General features: G+C 34.7%; 1 protein-coding gene across 2 annotated transcripts in view; it reads right to left on the bottom strand.

The window, feature by feature from the left end:
• Nucleotides 1-8,461: 8,461 nt before the first annotated feature.
• Nucleotides 8,462-26,158, bottom strand: part of TMTC3 (transmembrane O-mannosyltransferase targeting cadherins 3) — a 43,098-nt gene continuing 25,401 nt past the window's right edge. For both annotated transcript variants that reach the window (XM_056117326.1, XM_056117335.1), the window contains exons 5-14: nucleotides 25,204-25,319; nucleotides 24,912-25,084; nucleotides 22,897-23,149; nucleotides 18,575-18,723; nucleotides 16,532-16,652; nucleotides 15,033-15,144; nucleotides 14,331-14,434; nucleotides 12,114-12,283; nucleotides 10,218-10,444; nucleotides 8,462-9,384 (exon numbers count right to left, since the gene is read on the bottom strand). In XM_056117326.1, the coding sequence (XP_055973301.1) occupies nucleotides 8,570-9,384; nucleotides 10,218-10,444; nucleotides 12,114-12,283; nucleotides 14,331-14,434; nucleotides 15,033-15,144; nucleotides 16,532-16,652; nucleotides 18,575-18,723; nucleotides 22,897-23,149; nucleotides 24,912-25,084; nucleotides 25,204-25,319 (2,240 nt within the window). In that variant the 3' untranslated portion in view covers nucleotides 8,462-8,569. The remainder of the gene's footprint in view (nucleotides 9,385-10,217; nucleotides 10,445-12,113; nucleotides 12,284-14,330; nucleotides 14,435-15,032; nucleotides 15,145-16,531; nucleotides 16,653-18,574; nucleotides 18,724-22,896; nucleotides 23,150-24,911; nucleotides 25,085-25,203; nucleotides 25,320-26,158) is intronic.

The following is a 26,158-nucleotide window of genomic DNA, read 5'->3' as shown; positions in this document are numbered from 1 at the left end:
ATCACTTTGATCTCTTCAAGCCTTAGCTTCTTTAAGGTGAAGAGATGAAAAATATAGTAAGCCATTATACTAAATAAGGTAATGTTTTTAGAACACTTAGCACTTCACTTGGCTTACAATAAATATTAATAGATGATAGTGTTGTTGCTTCTCTGATTAAGCATTTCTGATTTTCATTATCTTTATTGATTTTTGTCCATTAGGCATGCATCACACTATTATTTATAATTTTAAGTACAATTTAGCATCTGATAGAGGAAGGGCTTTTTAAATCAACTCAAAATATTTGATTTCCTTATCAATGTCACAGCCAAGACCTGAAGATTTAGAGTCAAGCAAATCAGCCTGGTTCCTGAATAATTAGGTTCCAACTGCACTGCACTGCACTGTCCTCCTGTTGTTCCATTGATTTGCTCTAGTGGGCCCAGTAATGTCTCCACTGTGAGACTTCTTGTTACTGTATTTGGCATATTGAATATGTCATGGGTAGCTTGCCAGGCTTTGCTGTGCGGGCAAGATACTCTTGGTAGCTTGCTCCAGCCCAGGCCCCAGTTACATCTTCTTAAAGATTTAATCAATTTATAAGCTCAAAGGGACTGGAGCTATAGTACAGTGGGTAGAGCATTTGCCTTGCACATGGCCGACCCGGGGCGATCCCTGTTCCATTTCTCCGCCTCTTTCGAGAGTCCAGCTAGCTACCGAGAGAATAAGCCTGGTAAGCTCCCCGTGGCATATTCGTGGTCCCCTAAAAAACCATAGGGAGCAGCTCTCAAGTAGAGCCAAGAGTAGTATCTGAGCACTGCCAGCTATCAACCCCAAATACACACACACACACACACACACACACACACACACACACACACACCACACACTTGAAAAAGTTCTTTCTTCCCTTTTGATTCTAAAGACACTTTTGTTAAATAGCACTGACCATTAGTAACATATCTTTAAAACAGATTTTTATCTTTGATGGCTAGTTTATCCATTTTAGGTTTAATTGATTAATTTCAGTTTCTAGGGCTCTATTTTTCCTATTCTTTTCACAATATTTTTAAATATATCATCCAAAACTGAGATCCTGTGCTCTCATCAGATAATTTTGAATATAAGAAAATAAAAACTGGAAGCCAGAGAGATAGTACAGAAATTAAGGAACTTGTCTCCTTTCCCCAGAATCCTGGTTCCAACCCCTGCATCACATATGGTTCTCCAAGCGCTGCTGGGATCACTACTGAGCACAGAACCAGAAAAGACCCTGAGACTGCTGAGTGTGGCTTCAAAAGACAAAGAAAAAAAAATATGTGGTTACATAAAATTAATTGATTCTGTGGCTTACAAGATCATTCTTTTCTAACAGATAATGTTTTAAAAAATATGTTCCCCTCTTTTCTGCTCCGATCCCTCCTCTCACAGTAGTGGAAACATTGTGATTGAGATTCATGCAGATAAATCTAGGGTAATTTCATCTCAAAATCCTTACATCACAGTTTTAGTGGAGCAGGACTTGGATATCTGCTGAGAGTAATTATTCATCATCCAAATGTCTACACTGGGAAACCAACAGGCTTGGGGAGACAGTCATAGGACTCACAAACTTATCTACCCATATCTAACCTTCTTTTCAAAGGGGGCTTCATTGTATGGGTTCACATTGTAGCAAGTGCTTAATACTTAAAATCTTTTGTCTTTTGAAAAAAGAAACTAATGTCATGCTGGAGAGATAGTACAGGAAATAAAAGGCACTTGCCTTGTGTGTTACCATGATGACTGTGATCTGGATTTGAGTCCCTGACACCACATATGGTCTTCTTAGCACTGCCAGTAGTCACTCCTAAGCACTTTAGTACCAGGAATAGCTCCCACATGCTGGTGGATGTGGCCCCCAAATGAAAAAAAAAAAAAAAAGAATCACAGTCTTATTATCCTTATTAGTGAGCAATCCTTCTTATTTTTTCCTGAAATTTGGACAACTGCCCTTGTATATGCTGATACCGAACCCATTCTTTTAAGGAAGGCAATGGCCTACATAGAAGTGTTGAATACAAGGAGCATTATGTAGTGTCAGGGATCCAATGAAGATCAGCCGCATGCAAGTGTCTTACCCTCTCCCTGACCACTTACATTTTTTTTCTCTTTTTAGAACTGGTTTTCCATTTAGTATGTTCTGACCTATTCTTCACAGATATTTAATCTTACCCTTTCTTCAGTTTTTCATTGTGTTTGGATTAAGTGAGGAAAAAAAACCAAAAAAACTAAGGGTTCAGGAACCCATATCTTTGAAAGAATATTCTAGGCAGAAAATGGTAAAAGATGCTGGGATAGGACCTCAGCAAGGAATCTGGTGGAAAATGCAGTAAATGAGAAAGAGAAAGTAGAAGATAATCTCAGACAAAAATCATGTAAGATTTAAAAAAAATTAACTTGTTAAACCTACTTCACTTTTTTGTGCTTGTAAATTTTCCAAAAAGAAAATAGTAAAACCCAGAAAACGAGAAAACAAATTCCTAGTTTGTGCTCCTGCTGTGGCCTTTTATCTGTTCCAATTTCTCAGTTCTCTTTAATTACTGTCAAACTGACTCTAGTCAAATTACTGCATTGAAAAAAGTTTTCCTTGGATTATGAAGCATCAAAAATACATTTGAATGTTTTAAATGTGTTGCTATTCAATTTTATGTGACTGGAAACCCAATTCAAAATAAGTTATGAACAAAAAATGTTAACTGGTATATGTAAAGATCCAATTTGGGGCTTGTAGTGCATCTGGATGGTTCCATTCCTCAAAGCATTGCTGGCTGTGAATAGATAAACCAAATTGGGGTTTCATTCACTAGGTATTTCAGCCACTCAAGCCAAATACAGAACTAACCATGGATTATTGGTATGGAGCTGATAAAAGGAGTATGTAGAAAGCAACTTTTATTCTGGACTTAAACCCACTACTTTAGCTCAGCTAAAATGAGTAACAGGAGACACAAAATCTGAAATAGAGATCTCCCTGAGGGGAAATTTAGTAGTGTGAAAAATAGCAGAGGCACGTGTCAACTGGGAGTATGCAGAGGGGTTAAGGTTTATCCCTTATATGTATCAATTCTGGTTTGATCTCTGGTCAACATGATCACCTGAGTTATCACTAGGTGCACCCTTCCAAACACCCCTCCACATGCTTCCACCCCCCACCGGGGTAGCTTAATTAATGCCCTGGTTAGATGAGAATTGCTGAGAAATCCCAGCCCCTCACACATTCCTCCAAGTCCCTGATGCTTTCAGCATCCCTTGCCAACTGTGGGTGGTCAGGAATGCTTAGGGGCTTTGGGGCATGCTTGAGATGATGATGATGTCTAATGTCTTACCTCACTGATGAAGAGATCAAATGATGACTGTGCGTGTGCGTGTGCGTGTGAAAGAGAGACAGAGAGAGAGAGAGAGAGAGAGAGAGAGAGAGAGAGAGAGAGAGAGAGAGAGAGAGAGCGCAGTTTGTCTATAAGGATTATTTAGGGGACTGGGGAAAAGGAACCTTTTTGGCTGTAGCTACAGTGATTTGTTGCTAGCCAGACATCAGAGTGGGAAATTAGGAAGTTAACTTCAAACTCCAGAGCAGAACACATAAAATACAATGACAAAAACAGTTGCAAAACACAGGCAATGACATCAGTGATTTGATGTCATTGGCAATAACAACAAAAACAAAAGTAAACAAATGTGACTTTAACAGATTAAAGAGGTTTTGCATGGCAAAGAGGGACTTGGGCTAAAAGACACAGTACTTAATGGAAGAAAATAGTCACTAATACCCAAGATACATAAATATTTACAAAGTACAGTGACAGAAACCAATTAACCAATCAAAATATTGGAGGAGATGAAAATACTTTCCCAAAGAAGACAGACAACCAGTAGATATATGAAAATGTGTTGACACTTATTATCAGGGAAATACAAAACTGACAAGAGATATACACCATGAGGTTACTTCTCAAAGAGTGGAAACACCTACTGGTGCTAAAAGCATAGATACACCCAATACCTTAGAAGTCAATGCTATTCTAACCTTATTAAACATTAAAATAAATGAACACCACCTCCCACACTAACAGCTCTGGTTAATGGCTGTCCTCTTGTAATTAGAATGCATTTTTGTGGGCATTCTTTGCTTAGGCAGAATGGTAGAGGAACTAAACATTCCTCAGCAGTTCCACATACTGTTTATAATCATACAAAGCAAGTTTACATAAAATTGCTGTTGAGGTGTTTAATAAGATACATCTCTTTTTTGACAAAGTTCTTTAAGACTATAAATAACTAATTGTGGTAAGCATGCCATCTGTTGGTACAGTCACAGAAATGTCAATGAAGAGAGTAAAATCAATTTGTTTGAGATTAGTCTTCTGAGAGTAAGCACTATGTCCTATTTATATGGCAACAGTCATTGTAATGAACCGCAAAAGGCATAGTAGTATTATTTTGAAATGTCTTAGTTGGAGTTCTCATTTGTGTCATCTATTACATTTTCAAAAAATATAACTGATGTTTTATTTCAGGCTAATGTTTTTGGGTTACATGCCATGGAATAGACATCCATATCATATTACGAGTTATTTTGATCATAAATGATATAACACAACTGTCAAGTCATATGCACAAAAGGAAAGCCTAATGCTAGCACTTACATTAATAACTAATATCCATTATTTACTATGTACCAACAATGGTCCTAAGCAATTTAAGTATTTAATCAATTTAGTAATATATTTTGTATGTACGAAGTATCTTATCATCTTGATGAGGAAATTTCCAACCTGAAGATGAAGAAATTGAGGAAATAAGGGTTACAGAACTTCCCCCTAGTTTACTACTAAGGATGGCTGCAGGATTTGAAATATATAACTTAATCCATGAAGTTATTCACCTCAGACTTTCAGTGGTTGTATATGTACAGAATTCCACCTGTAAGTTCAACTCCCTCATTTAAATTTGCTATTCAGGGTCTCACTAGATCCAACTTAACACATGCTTTTCTCAGATAGCTACCGATAAAACTACACACCAGCTCTTCTTTCATTGTGGGGAATACATTTATTTAGATACATATTTCTCATTCTGATACTAAAAGACGATTTAGTCTTTAAAAGAATCAATTTGATAGTGAATATTTAGAAATATGGTACACAAGGACACCACAGAATATTAAAATGCACAGTTTTAAAACTATTTTCTCATGAGCTCTAACCAAGAGATGGTTGGCTGCTTCCAACAGGTAACAATTTGAACAAAGATACCAGGTATTTTAGGAGAGTCATTTAAAACCATTTGCTCATGCAGACACTTAGAAGCTTTTTAAAAATATAAATATGACAAATATATGAATTTCTGAAGTATAATCTGACATACAAATCTATATATTTCCGTATTTCTCATTAAAGCATCGTTAAAGAAGCATTCTGTAACATGAACTCGAGTCAAATTAGATGTGATGGAAAGACATGAGGCTTTATTAGACTGTGTAATTCACATACTGAATATTTACATAAAGGTAAACAGAAAACTGCAAAACAAATTGCAAACATTTTTCTTCAAGTCATCAACTTCAGAAAATTGCCTATTAAAGTAACCGTAAAGTTCCTAATTTTGAAAACAATAAGAAAATAGGTATAAAAACAACATGAAAAAAACCAATTCTTCTTTTAGGAATCGGTGAAGAAGCAACATAATTGCCCCACCCCTCACCCCGGATTGTCAAAGCTTTCTTAGAACTCCCTGGGGATACATTCTTCTGTAAAACAGTTTAAAAATGTATAGATACTCACAACTCTGAATATATTAGTGAAATATGCTTAAATATCCTCATCCTTCATTTCTCCCAAAAGGCAGTTCCAAAAGAAAAATTACATATATATACACATATATGTATATGTGTGTGTGTATATATATGTATATATATACTCACCCTAAAAGCTTGAGTAAGATTGCTACTAGTTCATTTACCCAGTAGTGCCAAGGGGCTGTTTCTGGCTACTGGCTGGGGGTGGAGGAAAGAAGGTTGCTCTGGTAAGTACTTGGTAGATCATGTGGTTTGAGTCTTTAAATATGGGTCTCCTGCATGCAAAGCATGCATTCCAGCCCACTGAGCTATCTTTATGGCCACATTAAAAATTTTAAGAGAATAGTTATTTTGCACACTAGCTAGCTTGATGGAACCTAATATGCATGTTCAGAAGAACATATTCTTAAAAAGGGAACTTAAAATAGGAAACCTTGCAGGATCATATTATTAGAGAAATTAACATAAAAAAATTTCTTGAATATTTTACAGTTGTGTTCTTTAATCATGATTTACAAATCAGAATCCTCCCAAGAACTTAAAATACCAGTTTAATTGTGAACTAGGGTCCATATTAGGACTCTGGATGATTCTAAAATGAAGCACTGAGAAAGATTGGTTAGGGAAAATTATTTACACAGGGTGCACTTGATTGAAATAAATTCTAAAAAAATCAGACATACGAGCAGTATGTTTTCCAAGATGATTCTTTCCCTATAGTACACCCTTTATCTTTCACAGCGCTATAGGAAACTATCAAAGTATTACTAAAATCCTTTATTATGATTTGATGTCTTTAGAGATTTCTTCCTGCTTTTCTAACTATCCTCAAACTCAGATCAAACTTAGAAACATATAGATATACGGGCAGAAAATATGAACACAGGATTTCATTTTTCAAGTTGAGTTACATGAGGTATTTCCACCTTATATCTGAAGTTACAAAGTCATAGTTTAAGAAGAAGACTGGGTATTGCTTTAACGCTAAATGGCATCTCCTAGATTAAAAGTAAATTCCCTTTGGTGTCAGTGCTTGCTTTAAATTGTCTAAAAATAATCAAAGGCAGATCCTCAGGGAATCTAGTAAGAGTAGTTCTTTAACATATAGTGTTTCCTGTGACTATTCATAGAATTTCTTAAAAGAAGTTTCAGGAATATGGTTTTTGAAAAACAAAATTTGAAATTGATGATCTCAAAGGAATAGAACAGTTTTTGCTACATAATCCAAAATCTGTTACTATCCCCAGGATGAGAGCTTGAGCTTTAACATTTAAAATTATAACCAACTTTATTAAGTATTAAGCGCTCATTTCAAATATATGTCAACTCATGAAAGTATCTGATTTGTATTTACTTTTCAACCTAATAGTTCTCAGGTTTGTTTGCTAAAACTAATTTATTAATCTTTACATTAGGCAATCACTGAATTTTGGTTAACATAATTGCACAAAATGGAAAATGCTATAGCAACTTGTTCTCCATATTTAAGTCTGATGGAATTAAGTTGCATTATAATTTTTATGAAAGCTCAGTAGTCAAAATAAATATTTAATAAAAATATATACCACCATAAAATAAGAACTTAGTGTTTAAAAATAAACTGTTACATTATTTTGTCTTCAATTAAGCAGCCCTCAAATCAGTCACTTTAGATATCTTTAAGACTGAGTAAAAGGTGTCATTTTGGAGACATTTGAAATTGTGTTTTAACATAAAAGAGATGACACTAAGATGAAAGCAAAATTGTTTTCACTGCAAAGTTTAAATAAAGTTATTGGGACTTTTTATAACTATAACCCTAAGAAACATGAGCAGTTTGGAGAAAAAAAAGTCAAAAATAGTTATGAATATAAGGTTCATCTTGTAAAACTTTCAGTATGGAAAAGAAAATACAGTATATATGAGCACCATTAGAAATATATATGTGTGTATATATATATATACGTGTATATATCTAAAACTTTACTTGGTGTAAAATTCATTTTAGTGGGAAGAACAAAAACACAATTATGAAAATATATTCTTAAGCTAATATGTCAGATGATTTAAAAATATTTCATCTGACATCCTTCTAAAAACCAACAATGGGTAGAAGATGGTAAAGGTGTTAAGGTGCTTGCCTTATGTGCACACCACATGGTTTCCCAAGCACTGCTAGGAACAGCAGAGCTGGGAGTAGTACCCCAGATACCTCTGGGTCTAGTCCAAAACCTCCTGGGGACTGGTGCCCCAACAAAATACAATAAAGGAAGACATAAATTCTTTGTAGTGCAAAGCAAGTCCAAACAGAAGGGAAATGGAGGGAAAAAAATGTGCTCAATTAGTACTTTCAATCTATAGACAGATTCCAATAGGTGAAGAATAAAAAATGGAGTTAGATAACAAAGGAAATTCACAAGTATACTAGTGCAAGTTGGAATTGTCCCAAAGGAATTGTCATTCAGGTCTCAGATTATTTTAAATTCTGAACAGATAAGACAATTCTGCTGGAAGATTATTTCATCTGTAGCAAAAATGATAAATTTGCCATCCACGTTTATTATTTTTTTCTAAATCCACCATAATTTTATGTAGTCCATATCGTGGGGTGAGAGGTCATTAATGGAAATCTTACTTTGAACCTACACAGACATATCTCAGAAGACTGTTGTATGTCCTTGTTATTTTTCAAAGCTTCCATTACAAGAAACCACATAATACAGACTGAAGTTCTTCAAAAAGTAATGTCACATGATGAAATGAAGCACAATGCTATTCACCATTTAAAATACGTTCAATCTCTTCCAGTCTTTTTAAAGCAGCAACTCTTTTTTTCTCAATTTCTTTTATTTCTTTTGTTGTTTTCTGAGGGATCTCTTTGTCTGTGTTTTTTCCTAATTGTTTTTGGGATTTAGGTTGACTTTTATTTTCATTTGTTTTTATGGTCTGTGTAGATTTGGAATCACTTTTGATTTCTTTTACATGATTTTCAGAGATTTGGTCTCCAGCTGCACCTAAAGTCTCTTCAGCTGGGAGTACCTGCTGTTCTACAAAACTAGCTGAGGAAATCTTATCCCTGACTATATTCAAATGGCGCTGAATGTATTCTTCATGTGGTGCCAACGCCAATGTTTCAACCAGGCATCTTTCAGCTTTTAGCAGGTCCTTCTCTTCAAAATAAACAACACAGAGATTGTGTTTTCCTTGAACATTGCGTGGATCCATCTCTAAAATCTTTTCAAAACATTTTTTGGCCCCAGATATATCTTTCTTTTGATTCATCAAAATGTCTCCCTTTAAAATAAGACCCTTGATATGATCAGGATAGTATCTGAGTAACTCTTCCAAAATTGGTAAAGCCATTAATTCCTTTGAAGTCTGAGAATATAGGAGAGCCAAATTAAACAAAGCACTTCTGAAATCAGCTTGTAATTTTATGGCTTTTTTCATCCACATCTCTGCTTCAGTATCCTTTTTGTCATCCATGGCAAGCATTCCCAGATTGAAATAACCATTTGCATCTTGCGGTTCTTCATTTATATAGCTTAGAAGTCGTTTTCTAGCTTCAGGTCTGAATTTAGCATCACCTTGGAAATTTTTTTAAACAAAAACCATATTGTTAGAAACTCTGAGGATCAAAGCACTTAACTTGGTCACATAACCTCTCCCCCACTCCAACAAAAAGAATTAAAACAATTGTTATAGTGTATAAATACTGTGTGCTAACCAATTGCGCCACTGGAGCTCCTGGAGCATAGCAGGTAGGGTGTTTGCTTTGCACATGTCTGACCTGGGTTCGATTCCTCCGTCCCTCTCAGAGAGCCCAGCAAGCTACCGAGAGTATCCCGCCTGCATGGCAGAGCCTGGCAAGCTCCCCGTGACATATTCAATATGCCAAAATCAGTAATAATAAGTCTCACAATGGAGACGTTACTGGTGCCCGCTCGAACAAATCGATGAACAACGGGAGGACAGTGCTATAGTGCTACAGTTATAGCATACCTAATCAGAAAGCAAAACACTTAAAAAGTTTCATAAGAAAAAGTACTGAATGAAGATAGAATAAAATAATAAAATGCACAAAAATGAGGATTATAAATCTATTTCTTGATGGACTATTAAAATGTTTTCATAATAGAGATCCTGATTTATTTTTTGAAATTACAGAAAATACAGGCAATAAATTGGTATCTCAGAAACAATGGAACTGGATACAAATTGAAACCAAAAGTATTTGGTATTCCTTAACAACAACAAAAAATCAGACTTCCTAAAAGCATTTTCACACATATTAGAACTATTCACTTGTATTATCAAAATGCGTAATTTTGATACAAACGATTTTTGAAACATTGGCCATGTATAAGACTTTATTACGTCACAGTTTACAATCAAGTTGGAAAGTTTTGAACAAACATACCTGATTCTTGCATTAATATAGCAGAATTAAATAATGCTAGCTTATGCTTCGGATTTAGTTCTAAAGCATGATTGAAATTTCTTAGGGCTTCATTTGGTTCTTTAAGTTCAATATAAACAATTGCCAAATTGTACCAAAGATCTGCATTGCTTCTATCCAATTCAAGTGCTTTAAGGTATGCTTCTTTTGCTTTAAGAGGTTTATTCATTTTTAAAAGCAATTCTCCTCTGTGGAAAAAAATTAAAAACAAGCTTAAAAACAACTAAACAACTGAATTGTCCATCACTATAATAAGAGGTTATAGATACTATTTTCCAACAGTTTTAAGCTTTTCTTTTCTGCTCTCCTTTATTCTTTTCATTTAGGCTGTTAAATGAACATTTTCCCAAGTAATAGATATTAAAGGTCAACCGGTACATGAAATTTGCTTAAACACTGCAAGTCATTAAGGAGCTATGAATTCAAACCACAGTAACACCTCTTCCCTTTGAGAATTGTCATCATCAAAAAAATGTAACATAACAAATGTTGAGAATGTAGAGAAAAAGGTACCATAGAGATTATAAATTGGTTCAACCACCACTATGGAAGACAGCATGAAGGCTTTACAAAAATAGAACTAGCAATTGTTCTCGGAAAATCTTTAAAGGACACACACACACACACACACACACAGTGTGTGTGTATATATAAACATATATATATAAATTCAAAATTATATCTGCACATGAGGAGAAAAATGGTATATGATATAAGGTTCTTGTCTTGCATGTGGCCAACTCCTGAAGGAACACTGCCAGGGATTACTCCTGAGCACAGAAGCAGGCAGACCCCTACATCACAAATGGTGTCGGAGCCCCGCAAGGAATGATCCCTGATCATCATCTTAAGACCACTGTATGTGATCTTCAAATCACAAACTAATAAAAAGATCAGATTTGTGATTACCCAAGATGAAGGGCGGTGAAGACAGAACTGAAAGAAGGTGGTCAAAAGCAAGATCATGGGGTCACGGGATAATTAAGAAGGGCACATATTTGCATTTACTTGGGCCTCAGTTGGAATATGGGCACACATGGCACTCTGAGCACTACTGGCACCTCAGCACCAGAGCCCCTGTAGCTCCACATTCTCAAGCCCTGTCATCAAACCATCTGGCTCTACTGGTTGAGTTTATTGCCAGGAATGGTATCAGGAGACTCCTGAGCATTTGTGGGAGGCTCCCCCTACCTCTCTGCCAAAAAAGAGAAAAAAACAGCTCCAACATAAAATAATACTTCAAAGTAATGTACAACATGATTCCTGTAAATGCTCTAACACTGCTAGAGCGTATACAGGAAGTTGTTTTGAGAGTAAATCCTAAGAACCTTCATAAGAAAAGAGAAAATTGTGCCTCTTCTTCCTTAAAATAAAAAAAAAAAACACCTGAGTGTTGCTAAGCTAAAACTTCTGTGGTAGTGTCTTAATAAATGTATATCAAACCACCATGCTATAGATCTGAAAGTTGATGCCTATTAATTATTTCTCAATAAAGTGTAAAACAATTTCTTAGGTCTTGGAAATTAGGGTTAGAAAGTTTAAGCAATCAAAATTTAGAAAACATTACAATTGTCTTAAAAATCAATTTGGAAAAAAATTAATTTGTACAAAGTAGATGAAAGTATGGCATCTTTTCCATACCTTCTTTCATAAAAAAGCTAAAGTTGCTCTTATATGTTCTTGTAGGTTTCAAATCAAATCAAATCAATTAAATGTTAGTCTTAAATGTGCTTCCTATCCTCCTGGTTACCAGTTTAAGATGAATAAAAAGAAAACAAAGCCAATACAGTTAAAATAGGTATACCATACATGCAATTATAGTTTCCATTTTCTATGATACCTAAAGTAAACAAATACCTGCTAATGTAAGCCTGTTTGAAGTCAGGTCTCATGCTTATTGCTTGCCGGTACAGCTGATCTGCTTCTTCTAATCGAGACTCATTTGCACGGATGAGGTTTGCCAGATTGATATATACATTTAAGTGGTTAGGGGCAATTCTGGCTGCATATTTTTTACCAGGAATAATCTGTTCAGAAAAAAGGCATTTTTATAATCTGATTATTTCAGCGGCCAACCTGGCCAACCAGAGTTCGATTCCTCCGCCCCTCTCGGGGAGCCCGGCAAGCTACCAAGAGTATCTCGCCCACACGGCAGAGCCTGGCAAGCTCCCCATGGTGTATTGGATATGCCAAACACAGTAACAACAAATCTCACAATGTTACTGGGTCCGCTCGAGCAAATCGATGAACAATGGGAGGACAATGAAAGTGATTATTTCAGCAAAGAATTAAAATAAAAACTTTTCCTTCCTGGAGGTCCACTAAAACATACACCGATAGCCAGATAGATAATAGAGGGGATAAAATGCTTGCTGTATACACAGCTGACTGCTGTTCAATCCCCGGTACTGCATATGGTCTCCTGAGCACCACGAAAGTGATCTCTGAGCACAGATTAAGGAGTAAACCCTGAACAATGCAGAGTGTGACATTGCCTATGGTCTCCTGAGCAACACGGAATTGATCCCTAAGCACAGATTAAGGAGTAAACCCTGAACAATGGAGAGCGTGGCTCAAATTCCAAAAGAAATAAAAATGAAAATAAAATATACACAGAACATAAAATAATCATTCTACCAGTTTCATTGCCATACTAAAATAAATGACAAATATGTAAAAGCAGGGAGGGCTAGAGTTTATGCTTTGTATGATCCTAGGATTTGAACCCTGGAGAAAACATTACAATATGGCTCCATAAGCACCATCAGGTGTTACTGCTGGCAGTACTCAGCAATCACTCTTGATGGAACTGGTGATGGAATTCAGTCAGCCACGGGCAAGGCAAGCACGGTATCTGCTATACTATCTTTCTGGTCCTCTTAGTCATTTTTATGTATCATTTTAGTAAGTAAAGTAAAGGCCCTCCCGTTGATCTTCGATTTGCTCGAGCGGGCCCAGTAATGTCTCCATTTGGAGACTTTGTTGTTACTGTGTCTGGCATATCGAATACTCTCGGTAGCTTGCAGGGCTCTCTGAGAGGGGCGGAGGAATCAAACTCAGGTCGGCCATGTTGCTGCGTGCAAGGCTGACGCCCTACCCGCTGTGCTATCATTTTAGAAAGTCTATAAATCAGAATCTATAAAGGGAAAGGTCTCGTAGTATGGTTTTATCAGACCTATAATACAGGTTCTTGCCCTCAGGAGGATATTATATTACACAAAGTCAACTTCCATGTTGTCAAAAAAAGAAATTTCTTAGTTGTGACAATCGGGTAGTCAAATGTATTTCAATTGCAACCTTGACTGCTGAAGGAAAAAAAAAAAAACTGTAGTAACTTATATTAAACCCGTTAAGCCAAATTTATATATAATGCAAATATCTTAACTTTCACTGAGTATAAATTATGTTCAATATGATTTTCTGGGGGAATGAAGAGGTGATGCCACATATTACTCAAGTCTGTGCTCAGAGTCACTCCCAGGGGTGCTCAGGGATCCATGTAGGGTCAGGGATCAAGCCTAGGACTCCAGCACGCAAAGTATGTATTCCACCCCATTGAGCTATCTCTCTGATCCTCATAAAGATTTTTTATTTACTATCAAAGTTTTTGTGACTTTCCACTATCAAAATGACCCTTCTACTCTAAACATTTTTTTTTTGGGGGGGGCACACCTGGCAGTGCTCAGGTTTACTCCTTGAAGTCAGTAAAGTTCAGGAGCTAAAGGGAACCATATGGGGTGCCAGAGACTGATTTTTTTTTTTTTGTGTGTGTGTGTGAGGGGGCGGGCACACCTGGCAGTTCTCAGGTTTACTTGTTGAACTCAGTGATCACTCCTGTCAGACTAAGGGAAACATATGGAGTGCCTGGGACTGAACCTGGGTCAACTTATGCAAGGAAAGGACCCTACCAGCTGTACTATCACGCTGGCAGTAAATGTAATCCTTCATATGCCTTATAATCGTATGGTTAATTGAATACTTTACTTTTTGTACCATAAACAGAAGACACAGAATTCTACTTAATATGGACAACTGGTAAACATGACATAGTAGTAATAAATTCTGGCAACTTACTTGAGGCATCAGTGACTTAGCCATCATGTAAGATTCTTCTGCTTCTTTGGTTCTATTTAAATTTTTATAAGTTCTTCCTACATTCATGTGGGCACCTATATCATCTAAAATAAGAAAGAAACAATGTGTTGGAAAGTTACTAAGCAATATTAAAAGCAAACTAGTCAATATATTTCTAGCAATAAACATAATAGCAAAAGCAAGCAAAAAAGAAGATAACAAATTCTGCTTCCTTCTTAAAGTTCCTCCAACAATTTAGCTACACATGTTAGTTTCTCCATCTTTAACCAAAAATTAAAAATCCCTTACCATCCTTGACCCACCCAGCACCATTTCTTATCACTAACCTCTAATGAGTTTTCAATGTGATTTCATAAGGTATATGAAGGATTACATTTACTGCCAGAGTGATAGTACAATTATTCTTCCTCTACTCTCCTAACTTCTTTTCTTTCTATCAAGCCTTTTATCATTCCACCAAATTTGCTTGTTCAGTGCCATCTAATTATAGCATACTAAGATAAAGTCCTCAGTCTAATGGAAGTAGCTCTTTTTAATTCAATTCAAAATAAGCCAGCATCAAACATCGTAAGAACTGAGTTACTTGGACTAAACCATGAAAATGAAATACATCCTTTTCCCAAACAGAATCAAGTTTATAAAAAGAAAATTAGCGATTTAAACAGTTTTATTAATGCTTACCTGGCTGAACATGGGTAGCCTGTAAAAAGTATTTCAAAGCTCTCTCAAAGTTCTTTTCATTTTCCAGAGCATGACCAACATTATTCCATAATTTTGCATTATTTTTATTTACCTTAAATAAAAAGTACAGGCAGAGATATATACTTAAAATACTACTTCAATCAGTACAGATATTTCTTTGGTAAACAAAGAAAACATTGCACAGAAATGTCTGCGACAATGTAAGGGTGGTCAAAAGGTACAAACATCCAGTTATAAGTTCTAGGTATACAATACTGAACAATGAAGCATAATGACTACAGTTAACAATTATAGTAGATTTGAAAACCTGCAAGAGTTGGTGTCACAAGAAAAGAAAACCCAATTATTTAATACAGTGAATGTTAACCAAGCTCTCACTTGTTTGAGTACCTGTAAGCTAGGGTAAAGAGTAAAGTGGTGTGAGAGGAGTTACCTGATCTTATGGAGATCATCTTTAAGAAGTCAGACTACCCAAATTAGACAATGATTCAATTAACTTAGACACTGGAGGGCTGAAGAGAAAAGTGCAGTGCATAAGGTGCTTGTCTTGCATGCATTAGATCTCGGGTTCAATACCTGGAACCATGCACAGTATCCCAAGTACCCCCCAAAATGGATCACCAAGCGTAGTCCCGAGCATATATGGGAGTGGGCCAAAAACAAAACCCCAAACAAATAAAGACAATCCCAAAACTAATACAGGCAATGAAAAGAAAGTAATGTATAGAAAAGGCCAAAAGCAAGCAAAAAAAATTCGTGATTTTAAGGAGGATCATTGGCAAGGGAGTCTAGAGAAAAACAGCTCAAAAATATTGTAGAAAATACAAGATTTTTAGAAACACTTTATTCTATTTATGCTGCTCATTCTACAGAATGCTCAATGGCTACTTTTTGCTACTTCATTTCTCTCCTATAGATTGTAACTACTTGCTACCTTCTACATTGTAGGGTGAACTATTTTTATACAATCAATTGCAGCTATTATTTTCTGCAGCATTCAAACAAAAAAGGTCAATAACTTCAAAACAGAATATGGTCATTAACTGTAAGATGGGTTGCACTGTCATACGTACTCTGACTTCACAGACATTAAGAAGTAAAAAAAAAAACACGTACCCTAAGCACCAATAAAATAACATATTCTTGTTTGGGTATTTTAACACTTTAGTTTCTAACAACCAATAGTACGTAAGAATTATTCACATATGCTGTAGAAACACATTACTACTTAGAGCATTTGTCTATTAAGTTTTAAAGTTCTATTATTATAGTCAAATGCCCAATTAAAAGTGTGAATAAAATAAGGAATCAAATATAGCGTGAATCAATATTCCCATGTCCTACCTATACATGGTAGGACATAAACAAGCTATATAAAAACTTATAAGAGTTTTATAAGTTTTACTTTTCAAATGTGCAAAACTCAACAAGATTAAATGAGAAAACATACTTTGTTGTCATTCTGAATCATACTTTACCTTCAAGGCTGACATGAACAATGTATATTCAGACTCCCAATCCCAGTTTCTATGGAGTGTTTTTAAGGCATGAGTGAATATCACCACAGAAAGGAAAACCCAGGATAACTTTTTTAATACACTGTTTAAGAGAAAACAGAAATAAATAAAAACACTGCCTATATTAACAAAGCTATTTTAGAATAAAAATTAAAAATTAGGTTAACTTTTCCTAAATAATCACATGTGAATTTACTCTAGAAGCTAGTAACTATTCCTTCCAGTAAGCATTTAACATCACAGGAAACAAAAGCAATAATTTAATACACAGTTACTATGGAATAACATGGACTAACTTATACTTTACTGGTTCCACAATTCATGGATTCAACTAACCATGGGTGTTTTGTCAGTAGCATCAGCAGATGTGGAACTTGAATATATGGAATGTTAACTATTAGAGTGTTGAAAATCTGATTTTGGTATCAGATGAGAGAATACCATGGTAGTACCACAGGATTATCATAATTAGGTTCTGGGGAATCAAAAGCTATACAGAATTTCTATTGCAGGGGTGGCAGAGAGAGGGAATGTTAGTAGCCCAAAGGCCCCATTGTATATCATAAACCATTTTCCAGTTCAGTCTTTTATTACACCAAGTGTTACAGTTTCTGCCTCTATTTAAAGCTTCATTTAGGTTTACTAAAAAAAAAAAAAACCCTGATAATAATTTTTACTTTTATATTCCTGTTGTAACCCACAATTTGAACATTTTAAATTGCATTTTATAGTATACCTAGCTGTACTTAAATAGATTTTGTCTGCAAAGTATTCCACAGATTATCATGGCATTCTGGAAGTAAGTTTTCATTTTAAAGCGGGTTTATTAGGAGTCACAGTAAAACTATAAAAATAAATGCAAATCACGTTAATATGGCTTTAAGCTAGTTACTTGGGATTCAACTCCCGTATCTATAAAAGGCTGTTCATACTTTCATAATCCCTGTAATGTATTTTAATATTAAAGTCCTCTATCTAATAGAATCACTTGATCAGGATAAGGATGCCATGGATCAGAGAACATGGAGATTTAAAGCAGTCAAATGTAAATTCCATCAATTAGTTAATGTTATCTTGCAAAATTTAGGAAATCTGTATGAAAACTGACTAGTGAATCTGTGAAAAGTTAAGGGGTATCAAGATTAAATGGAAAAACAAACAGAAAGGGTTTATCATGGCACTTTGTATATGATATACTCAAAGACTCAAAGAATATACTCAAAGACTCAAAGACTCAAAGAAAAGGTTTGGTATGGGTATCATCCAGGGAAAAATTAATAGTGAGAAAAATGGCCAAAATAAAAATTATGAGAAATAAAAACATATAAAAAGTATTTAAGAGGTACAGAAAGAAAAAGAATGAAAAAAGAAAACAGTAAGAATAGAATCAAAGGGAATTGGGAGGAAGCTTTAAACAGATGAAACGGTAATCTTAAATAACATCACTGTTTAGATTTGTACATAATCTGTTATATATGTTGGGCAGTAGGAAGAGAGAAGTCAGAATTCTGTGGATTAGAGATGACTGAATGGAAAACAGAAACAGAGATGGTAATCAATTCTTATAAATAATGTCCCTGTTTGTTTCCTTATTATTGAAAGTAATTAGGGCACATGGTTATGAAAAATGTAGTGCTGATAGCAAGAATCAGACTGCTTACTCTGTGAATTATAATTTTATGCATGTACAGTTGCTGAAAGTGGTACTGATCATTTAAAATTTAGCCTTAATATTCTTGCTTTCATCTGTGTCCAAAACAAGTTTTTTGTACCTAAGAATAAAAAAGTAAAACCGAAATGTAGGAAGAACATAGGATGAGGTAGGTGCATGGAGTTTTTGCTAACTTGAATTGCACACAATGCAATAAAAAAGAATAGTTTAACATTTTGACTTATAAAAGAGAACAAAATAAACATTTTAAATACTTAAATGTTATCATCCTTAATTACAGCCTGTAAGCATTAAAATTTTAATTCACCTTTAAAGTTAACTATTTCATTCACCTTTTGTTTGATATTTTCTGCCATCCATGGGCTACCAAAATACAGAACCCCATGCTAGGAACATATAATACTCGCTCAGCAACAACAAATCCAACTGGAAAAAAAAGGTTTGATGCAGGTATAAATGGTAACGTCATTAAACAAAGTGCCTACAAAGAAAAAAAGATATTTTAAGTAAAGTTAAAAAAAATGGATGGCAAGTAGTTTATTACTTAATTTGGACAATGTGGAGAACTGTATAGATACTAATTTAAAAAATAAAGAAGGCAAGTTAGGATGGTAACAATAAACACCAGGATGTACCTTAGCAAGGTGAGACCAGTGTTGAATATTAAAACTTAAAATTAAGACTAATCTAATAGAAAAATCACTCTTTGAAAATACAGCTAATACAGCAAACATTTTTATACATCTAATTTATGTGTATGTGGTAAAAGTAAGCTGAGGAAGCAGTTTAAATAGATTTTTTAAAAAGCTATTAACAAGTTAGTAAAATAGTCAAATGTGTCAGTTTTTATAATTTCACTACTATGTCATCTAGAAAATTAAAGAACAAAGGCAACAAACAGACTATCACCTTTGTAATTCAGTACCATTTTTCATAATATTCTGATAAGGTCATATACACTTGATAGAGAACTAGTGTATGCACCAAACTGCTGTCTTCAGGTCAGTAGTCTTGTGAAAGAATTTCTGAGATTTTAAAACAATTAAATCTAAAATATATATATTTATATTTTATATATATATATATTTTTCATTTTGAAACTGCAAAGCCATTACAAAAGGTAGAAGGAGAGAAATAACGAGTCCACAGATAATCCATGAGAGGAAATTAGCTGGTCATATGCTTATATATGATGGTTATAGGACATACGTTTCTATAAATACCTGCTTTCATATTTTGCTCCCCTTGTTTTAAAGCATCTACTTGAACAAATTAATTGATACTTGAACAAATTAGTTCAAATTAGTTGAGTATTGTAATAAGTGGGCAAAAAATACTTTTGAGAGTATAGCGATAGTAGAGCGGGTAGGGTGTTTGCCTTGCATGCGGTTGCCCTGGGTTCAATTCCCAGCATCCCTAAAGGTACCCTGAGCACCACCAGGGGTAACTCCTGAGTGCAAAGCCATGAGTAACATGAGTAACTTCTGTGCATTGCTGGCTGTGACCCAAAAAGAACAAAAAAAAAGAAAAAGAGTATTTTTCTTTAAAAGGTGAAATATAGATATATATTTACATGGAAGAGTTTTAAAAGCACCGTCAAATTGTTCAATATAAAGTCTGAATTTTGTTTTCTCTGTTAATCAAGAAGTTAATACACTGAGCTTGCATTTTTCACTTACATATAAATGTTCAATAAAAATAAACAGCTACATATTTCTAAATATGTTATCCTCTTTTTAACTTCCCTGTAAAGTCAAAGTTGCCTTTAATCAAAACGTAGACTAATGCTTAAAAGGCATAGTACTGGAAAGAGCTACGGGGTCAGAGGCACTGCTCCGTATTACGAAGTAAACTGTCCAATCATCTTGAGGTTATCTACGTATCCCTGTATTATGAGGTAAAGCATCCAATTATCTTGAGACTATCTACTTATAAATAGGGAAAAATAACTTAGCATCTTATTTATGAGAGTTATCTCTGTTTACTTAACCCTTTCAGGAGATTTTCAGAGACTCTCAGCATGAAATACTAGCATGCTTAAGCATACTTAAGCAGTTATACAAAGGTCACAACTATTTTTATACACATAAAATACACATAAAATGAGTGATATAATGTTTATATATTGGCACTATGCTTCAATTTTTACTTAACTCATCAATATTTAAATTTACCTACCTCTTCCCTTTTGTTTTCAGTCTTCCTAATATCAGAATGCCAGTTTTGAGTGTATTTTACCATACACTTGCCTTGTTTGCATTTACTTGAGTAATAATGTATGATGAGAAAAAATTCCCAAGCAGAGCAGACTGATGTCATCATGCATTTATAATCATCAACTTCAAATTGGTTCTGAATATTACTAAGGATTCCTAGATTTCCTGAGCTGACTCCACTACCACCGCACTCCTTGACTATTCTGAATGCTCATTATTCATCGTCATTTCCTCAAACTTTGGCTTAGGTCATTTTCAGCAGGTGACCACACTTAGAAATATGGAAAACAAAAGCTTTAAAACAAAAATTCCTTGTAATTCTCTGCTATGAAACAAACCCAACATTCACATTCATGCTTGTTATTATCTTTCCTGCAATATACAATCATTCCTTCTTTTATTTACTCAATTTCTAATCAGCATGAGTAAATAACATATGGACCTATTTTTCCACATATTTAAATCTGTTATTGCTTCTCCAACCTTAAGTATCTTCTCCTTCAACAAAACATCTTAATTATATGACTGAGGTATAAAGCAAGTTCCAAATACTGTCAGGAAAGACTTTAGTTCTGGAAACAAAAAGTTGATTTTAACCATACTTAATCATGACTTCCATTCCTTGCATACATAAGCTTTTGTAAGGTAATCTCTTAGTGCTGATATTGCACTTGCTTCTAAATATCAGACAACTCCCATGAAAATAGTTCTAAAAGTCCATCAAAAAATCTTCCCCAACATCAACCTCTGAAGGTCTTTCAATTCTAGATCTCTATGCTCTCCTAGATCTCTAAGACATATTATCAACAGTCGGAAAATTTTGAAACCTCTGCATGACCAGCAATCCTTTCTTACCTAGATAATGCAATAGCTCAAGACTGTCTCATGCTCATATACTCATACTCATATACTCAAAGATAGAGTGCCTCTAAAGATTACATTAGCAGTCTTCATTTCATCTTCTAATCAAATCATTTCACAAAAGTAAATTCAACTAAATACCCAGCCAGTGAAATCCAACTGTTATCAATTTTCTACTCAGTAACACCTAGTAGTATAGGTCATTCTGTCTTTCTTAAAATACTTTCCTGTGTTCTTATCCATCTGTTCTATCCACTATTTAGGCAGTTTCATTTATACATATCTAAATATGAGGATTTTTCAAGATCCAATTATAGCTTCCTCTCTTTTCACTTGATTCATCTCTTTCAACTGTTCACTGGAAAGATGAGAATTAAGTTAAATAGTCTATATATAATATAAATTACCTTTCAATCTTTGCATTTAGAATGGTATTTCTGAGAAAGTGACAAAATACTGGTTGAGAAAGGTAGTTCTATTATTTATACAAAAGACTTCATATGCACATCCTGGTTTCAGTTATCTTCATTTCTTTGACAATCAAAAAACTTTTTAAAAGAGAGGGGTGGTATAGGGGAAAGGAGTGTCAGACCAGAAGTAACTTTTAAGGACAGTGGTGGCAAGTCTTAGGCATTTTGATTGAAGTGAAGATACAGTAATATTGTACATCAAGGGTCAAAGAGAATAGTGGGTAAAGTGATTACTTTGTACACAGTTGCTCTGGGTTTGACTCCCAGCATTAAAAACAGTGCCCTAAGCATCACTAGGAGTGATTCCTAAACACAGATCCATGAGTAAAACCTGAACACTGCTATGTGGTTTCCTACCACCCCAAAAATATCTCAAACACTGTTCATTAAAAGTGTAAACATTAACACTACTGTAACTAAGTTACTACCTAAGCAACAGGTTTTTTAAATTCAGTTCACAGTGACAATAAATTTCCACAAGCAAATCCAGTAACTTTCTTATATAAAGAAAAGTTGGGAAAAAAGTTTAATGTTAGATCTCTCATCCAAACTCCAGACACAAAGCAGTATTCAGAATCTCTACTTGGATTTTTCAAAGGCACCAAAATCAAAGAGATGAAATAAATCAGTAAATACAATTTTTCCACCAAGCTCTGTATTCTTTCAATTTTCTTTGTATCTCAAAGGTTGGCTTCAAATTTCTATCGGATGCAAGTTCCCTGGAAGGGTAACCTTTATTTTATTATTATAGTATCTTCAGTTTCTAAATGCTGGCTGGTATGTTTCCCAGCAATTATAACCTTTTTAAATGAATGGACAAATGAATTTCATGGCTACAAATGCATTTATGCAATATTAAAAATTAATTTTGGCATATGGTAAATGATTTCAGAGCTTCTACTGAAGTAGGAAAATTCATAAGCAGTTTCTATTTTATATGCTGAATGTACAAATCATGTTTGCATATAAAATTCGAATATAATTCTAATATAATTGTATGAAAATAAATTTCTAAAACTTATGCTAAAAAAAGGGTGATTTTGATGAATTAAAAACGGGCTCTAATTAGTCAATTAAATTCTATTTGAAACATTCAAAGTTTCTTACCATTAAAACAGTCTTAGAGGAATCACCTGGATATCTAAGACTGAACACTCCCAAAGTTCCCAATAAGCAAAAGAAAGTAAATGTGGCAAGATTTCGAACATCTAGAAATGACTCTATCAGAGGTATCGTTCCCATGGTCCAATCGCAGCACAGCTCTGAAGGATTTAATAGAAGCCAAGCATTTACAGGAAGGAGGTAGTTAAATGTAAGCTGTCTTGTAGGAGTTGGGCTCACAGCTGCTGGATTATCAAACCTGTATAAACAATATTAAAAAAAAAAAACAACTCTAAAACATCATTAAACAAAACTTACATACTATATATATAAAATACTAAATAAAAAATCAACATTTTATATGTAATCTTCTTATTGCACTGCAGCACTGAGAAGACATAATTTAATACATACTGCACACTTGTAAGAGTTTAATGTCGGACCTTCTGCATGCTGTTCCACCATCCCAGGTGAGTCTTGCCTCTAGCTGATATCACTGGGCCCATTCCAGAACAGAAGGCAGAACCCCTGCTTACCAGGTGGGTCCTAGTAGCCTTCACCTGACCTGTGTCATATTAACGGCCCACACCAAAGCTGCTGCCTGACGTTCTGCTTGCTGCTCCCCCATCCCAGGGGACGCTTGCCTCTGGCTGCTATCACTGGGTCTATTCCAGATGGGAGGCAGAGCCCCTTCATCCTGGGTGGGTTCAAGTAGCCTCCACAACTGACATGCGCCATATTTAAGGGCCCACACCATAGCTCCTAAGGGGGAACATCTACTCCACGTATTACATACTGCTCAGTTATTCTTGTCATTCTGTGAGGATAAGCGAAGGAGAGAGCAAACTTTAACTTAATCTCTCAGCAATCTTCAGGGGGAGTTAATTAAAAAGACTCATGCCTAGCGTGGCAAGAGCACTAGAAAATAATTAGGGAAAACAAGAGGAAATCCACCAAGCTTGGTCAGAGAAAACGGTATCACTGAAGGCATAAATAGCACCAGTAAACCCTTAGACAGTGTCTAGTGACACCATGATGAGGCTGTGCAAGTCAAAGAAACAATGGTCCAAATGGTCAGCAAAGCACAAGAAAGTCTGAGAGTTGAAATTTAAAAATTCTTATAGTAAGAAATGACAGAAATTAGTAGAACATGGTAGGTGATATTAAAAAAAAAAGTCAGTAGAAGCTCTGAACAACAGAATAACGGAAGCTAAGAAAATGTTTGAAGAGCTCCAAGATGAGAAGGAGGAGATGACTAGCAAACAGCAGAAGGTGGAAGGTACTTTGAAAAGAAATGAACAGCTTATCAGTGAACTATGGGATAAATTCAAGAGGAACAATCTAAGAATCATGGGATCCCCCCAACAACAAAGAAATCATCCATAAGAACTTCCCAGAGTTGAGGGGACTATACAGATTTGAAGGGACTTCATGAACAGGCAACTCAGTCACAAAAATTAAAATGTAGATTAAAAAGGAAAAAGAAAAAGGCACACACACATAATGCTAACAAAAGATAACTTGACTGTCTATATTAATGTAAACCAAAGTGAATTTCTGAGTAAAGACTATTATAACTGGGAGAGAAAAGCTCATTTAAAAACAATAGACATCAATTCATTAGAAGGAAATTAAAACCCAATACATCTAATAAGTTCCAAAACTCATGGAAAAAAATTGAATTGCAAGGAGAAATAGAAAAATCTGTAATTACCATCAGATATTTCATTAATTATAGAGAATACAGAATACAGAGAAACTCAAAAAATCACTAAGAATATAGACGTTTTAAAACAACTTTAATTGGGGGTCATTATCTTAAAAGTGGTGGTTTATTAATTTAACATGTATCTAAAATTTATTAGTATGTTTTAAATTTAAATGTATGGTGTTTTTAAATTAAAATATATCAATAATCTGTTAAAAAAAAGCTTCAATACTGTAAGTTAAAGACTTTCTGGAAAATTTACAATCACTTAAAAAGAATGATCAAAAAATAAAAAGCAACCAGAATTTCATACCTGGTGAACACAGGAAGTTGGGACTGAATAACCTGGACTCTAATCACAACAAGTAATAGTGTACTGAACATCAAAACAATAAGTTTTATTACTGTCTGCAGCATAGAAAATGGAATACTACCCTTCCCACGGAGAAACTGTCCAGCAGTAGTACACAATAATGGCAAAGTATACTGGAAAAAAAGAGAAGAAGTTTTAAAAAACAACACACAACAACGTAGAATTTTCTGAAAAGAAAATTATAAATCTCTTTCAAGTAGGCTAATACAAAAAAAATCTATTTTTTTCTTACCCCCTGGGCAATAAATACTTCATATACACAGCAAATTCCTACAACTGTTATTCCTTGTTCTTTACACAGTGTTGCAACAGCCACTAAAAACACTGTCAAAGCAATTGGGGGCCACACTGCAATTTAAGAAAGAAAAAAACATAAAATCACACATTTTATAAAATCATAAAGGATATTTTATTATTTAGATATAATTTTAAAAACTTGCGATTCTGTATTCATATTTGTGTTATTTTTTCAATTATTTGTAGTTTAAATTTTCAAATACATTAACATTTAAAACAAAAGTGAGGTTAGTCAGGCTACAGGAAAATTCAGGCTTAATTTCATATTAACAAATGATCACATATGAAATGACCAATACTTGAAAATACACAGGATTCTATATCTTACATCTATAATTTATTAACAACTTGAAACTGAATATTGGGCAAAATGAATCATCAGTCTTATTTTTAGAAAGACTATAAGGGGGCTGCAAAGACAGTACAGGGGTTAAGGCACTAGCATGTGGCTGACCCTGGTTAAATTCACAGCACTACATGATGTCGCAAGCACAGCTCCAGTGACCTTGAGCATAAAGTGGGATTAGCCTCCAGAACACAAAGCCCCAAACTCTCAAGGACCATAAACAAATGACCAGGTTAACACGTATTTGAAAACTATTCTTTAAAAAAAATGACAACATTGGGAAACTGGATCACCACTGGATCAACTACTGGCTAAATAGAAAGGGAATGACCAACACATCCAGACATTCTCAGTGTTTGAAAACTTGATGAAATTTCTAGATGGGTTCAGCTCTATTTAAGTTGTTTACCTCAACCAATGACCAACTGATAGAAGATGAGTGCATCTACTCCTATGAACCCACCAAGGACTTAACAGTCCTTTTAAGGACAAACTAAATGTTACTCTTTTCTAAAAGGAAGTATTTTATCTCTGCATGTCTTTG

Source organism: Sorex fumeus, unplaced genomic scaffold (assembly GCF_029834395.1).
Source record: "Sorex fumeus unplaced genomic scaffold, SorFum_2.1 ptg000003l, whole genome shotgun sequence".
In the NCBI taxonomy this organism is placed as follows: Eukaryota; Metazoa; Chordata; class Mammalia; order Eulipotyphla; family Soricidae; genus Sorex; species Sorex fumeus.
The sequence above is the reverse complement of the archived record's forward strand: the minus strand, read 5'-3'. Positions and strand labels throughout refer to the sequence as shown.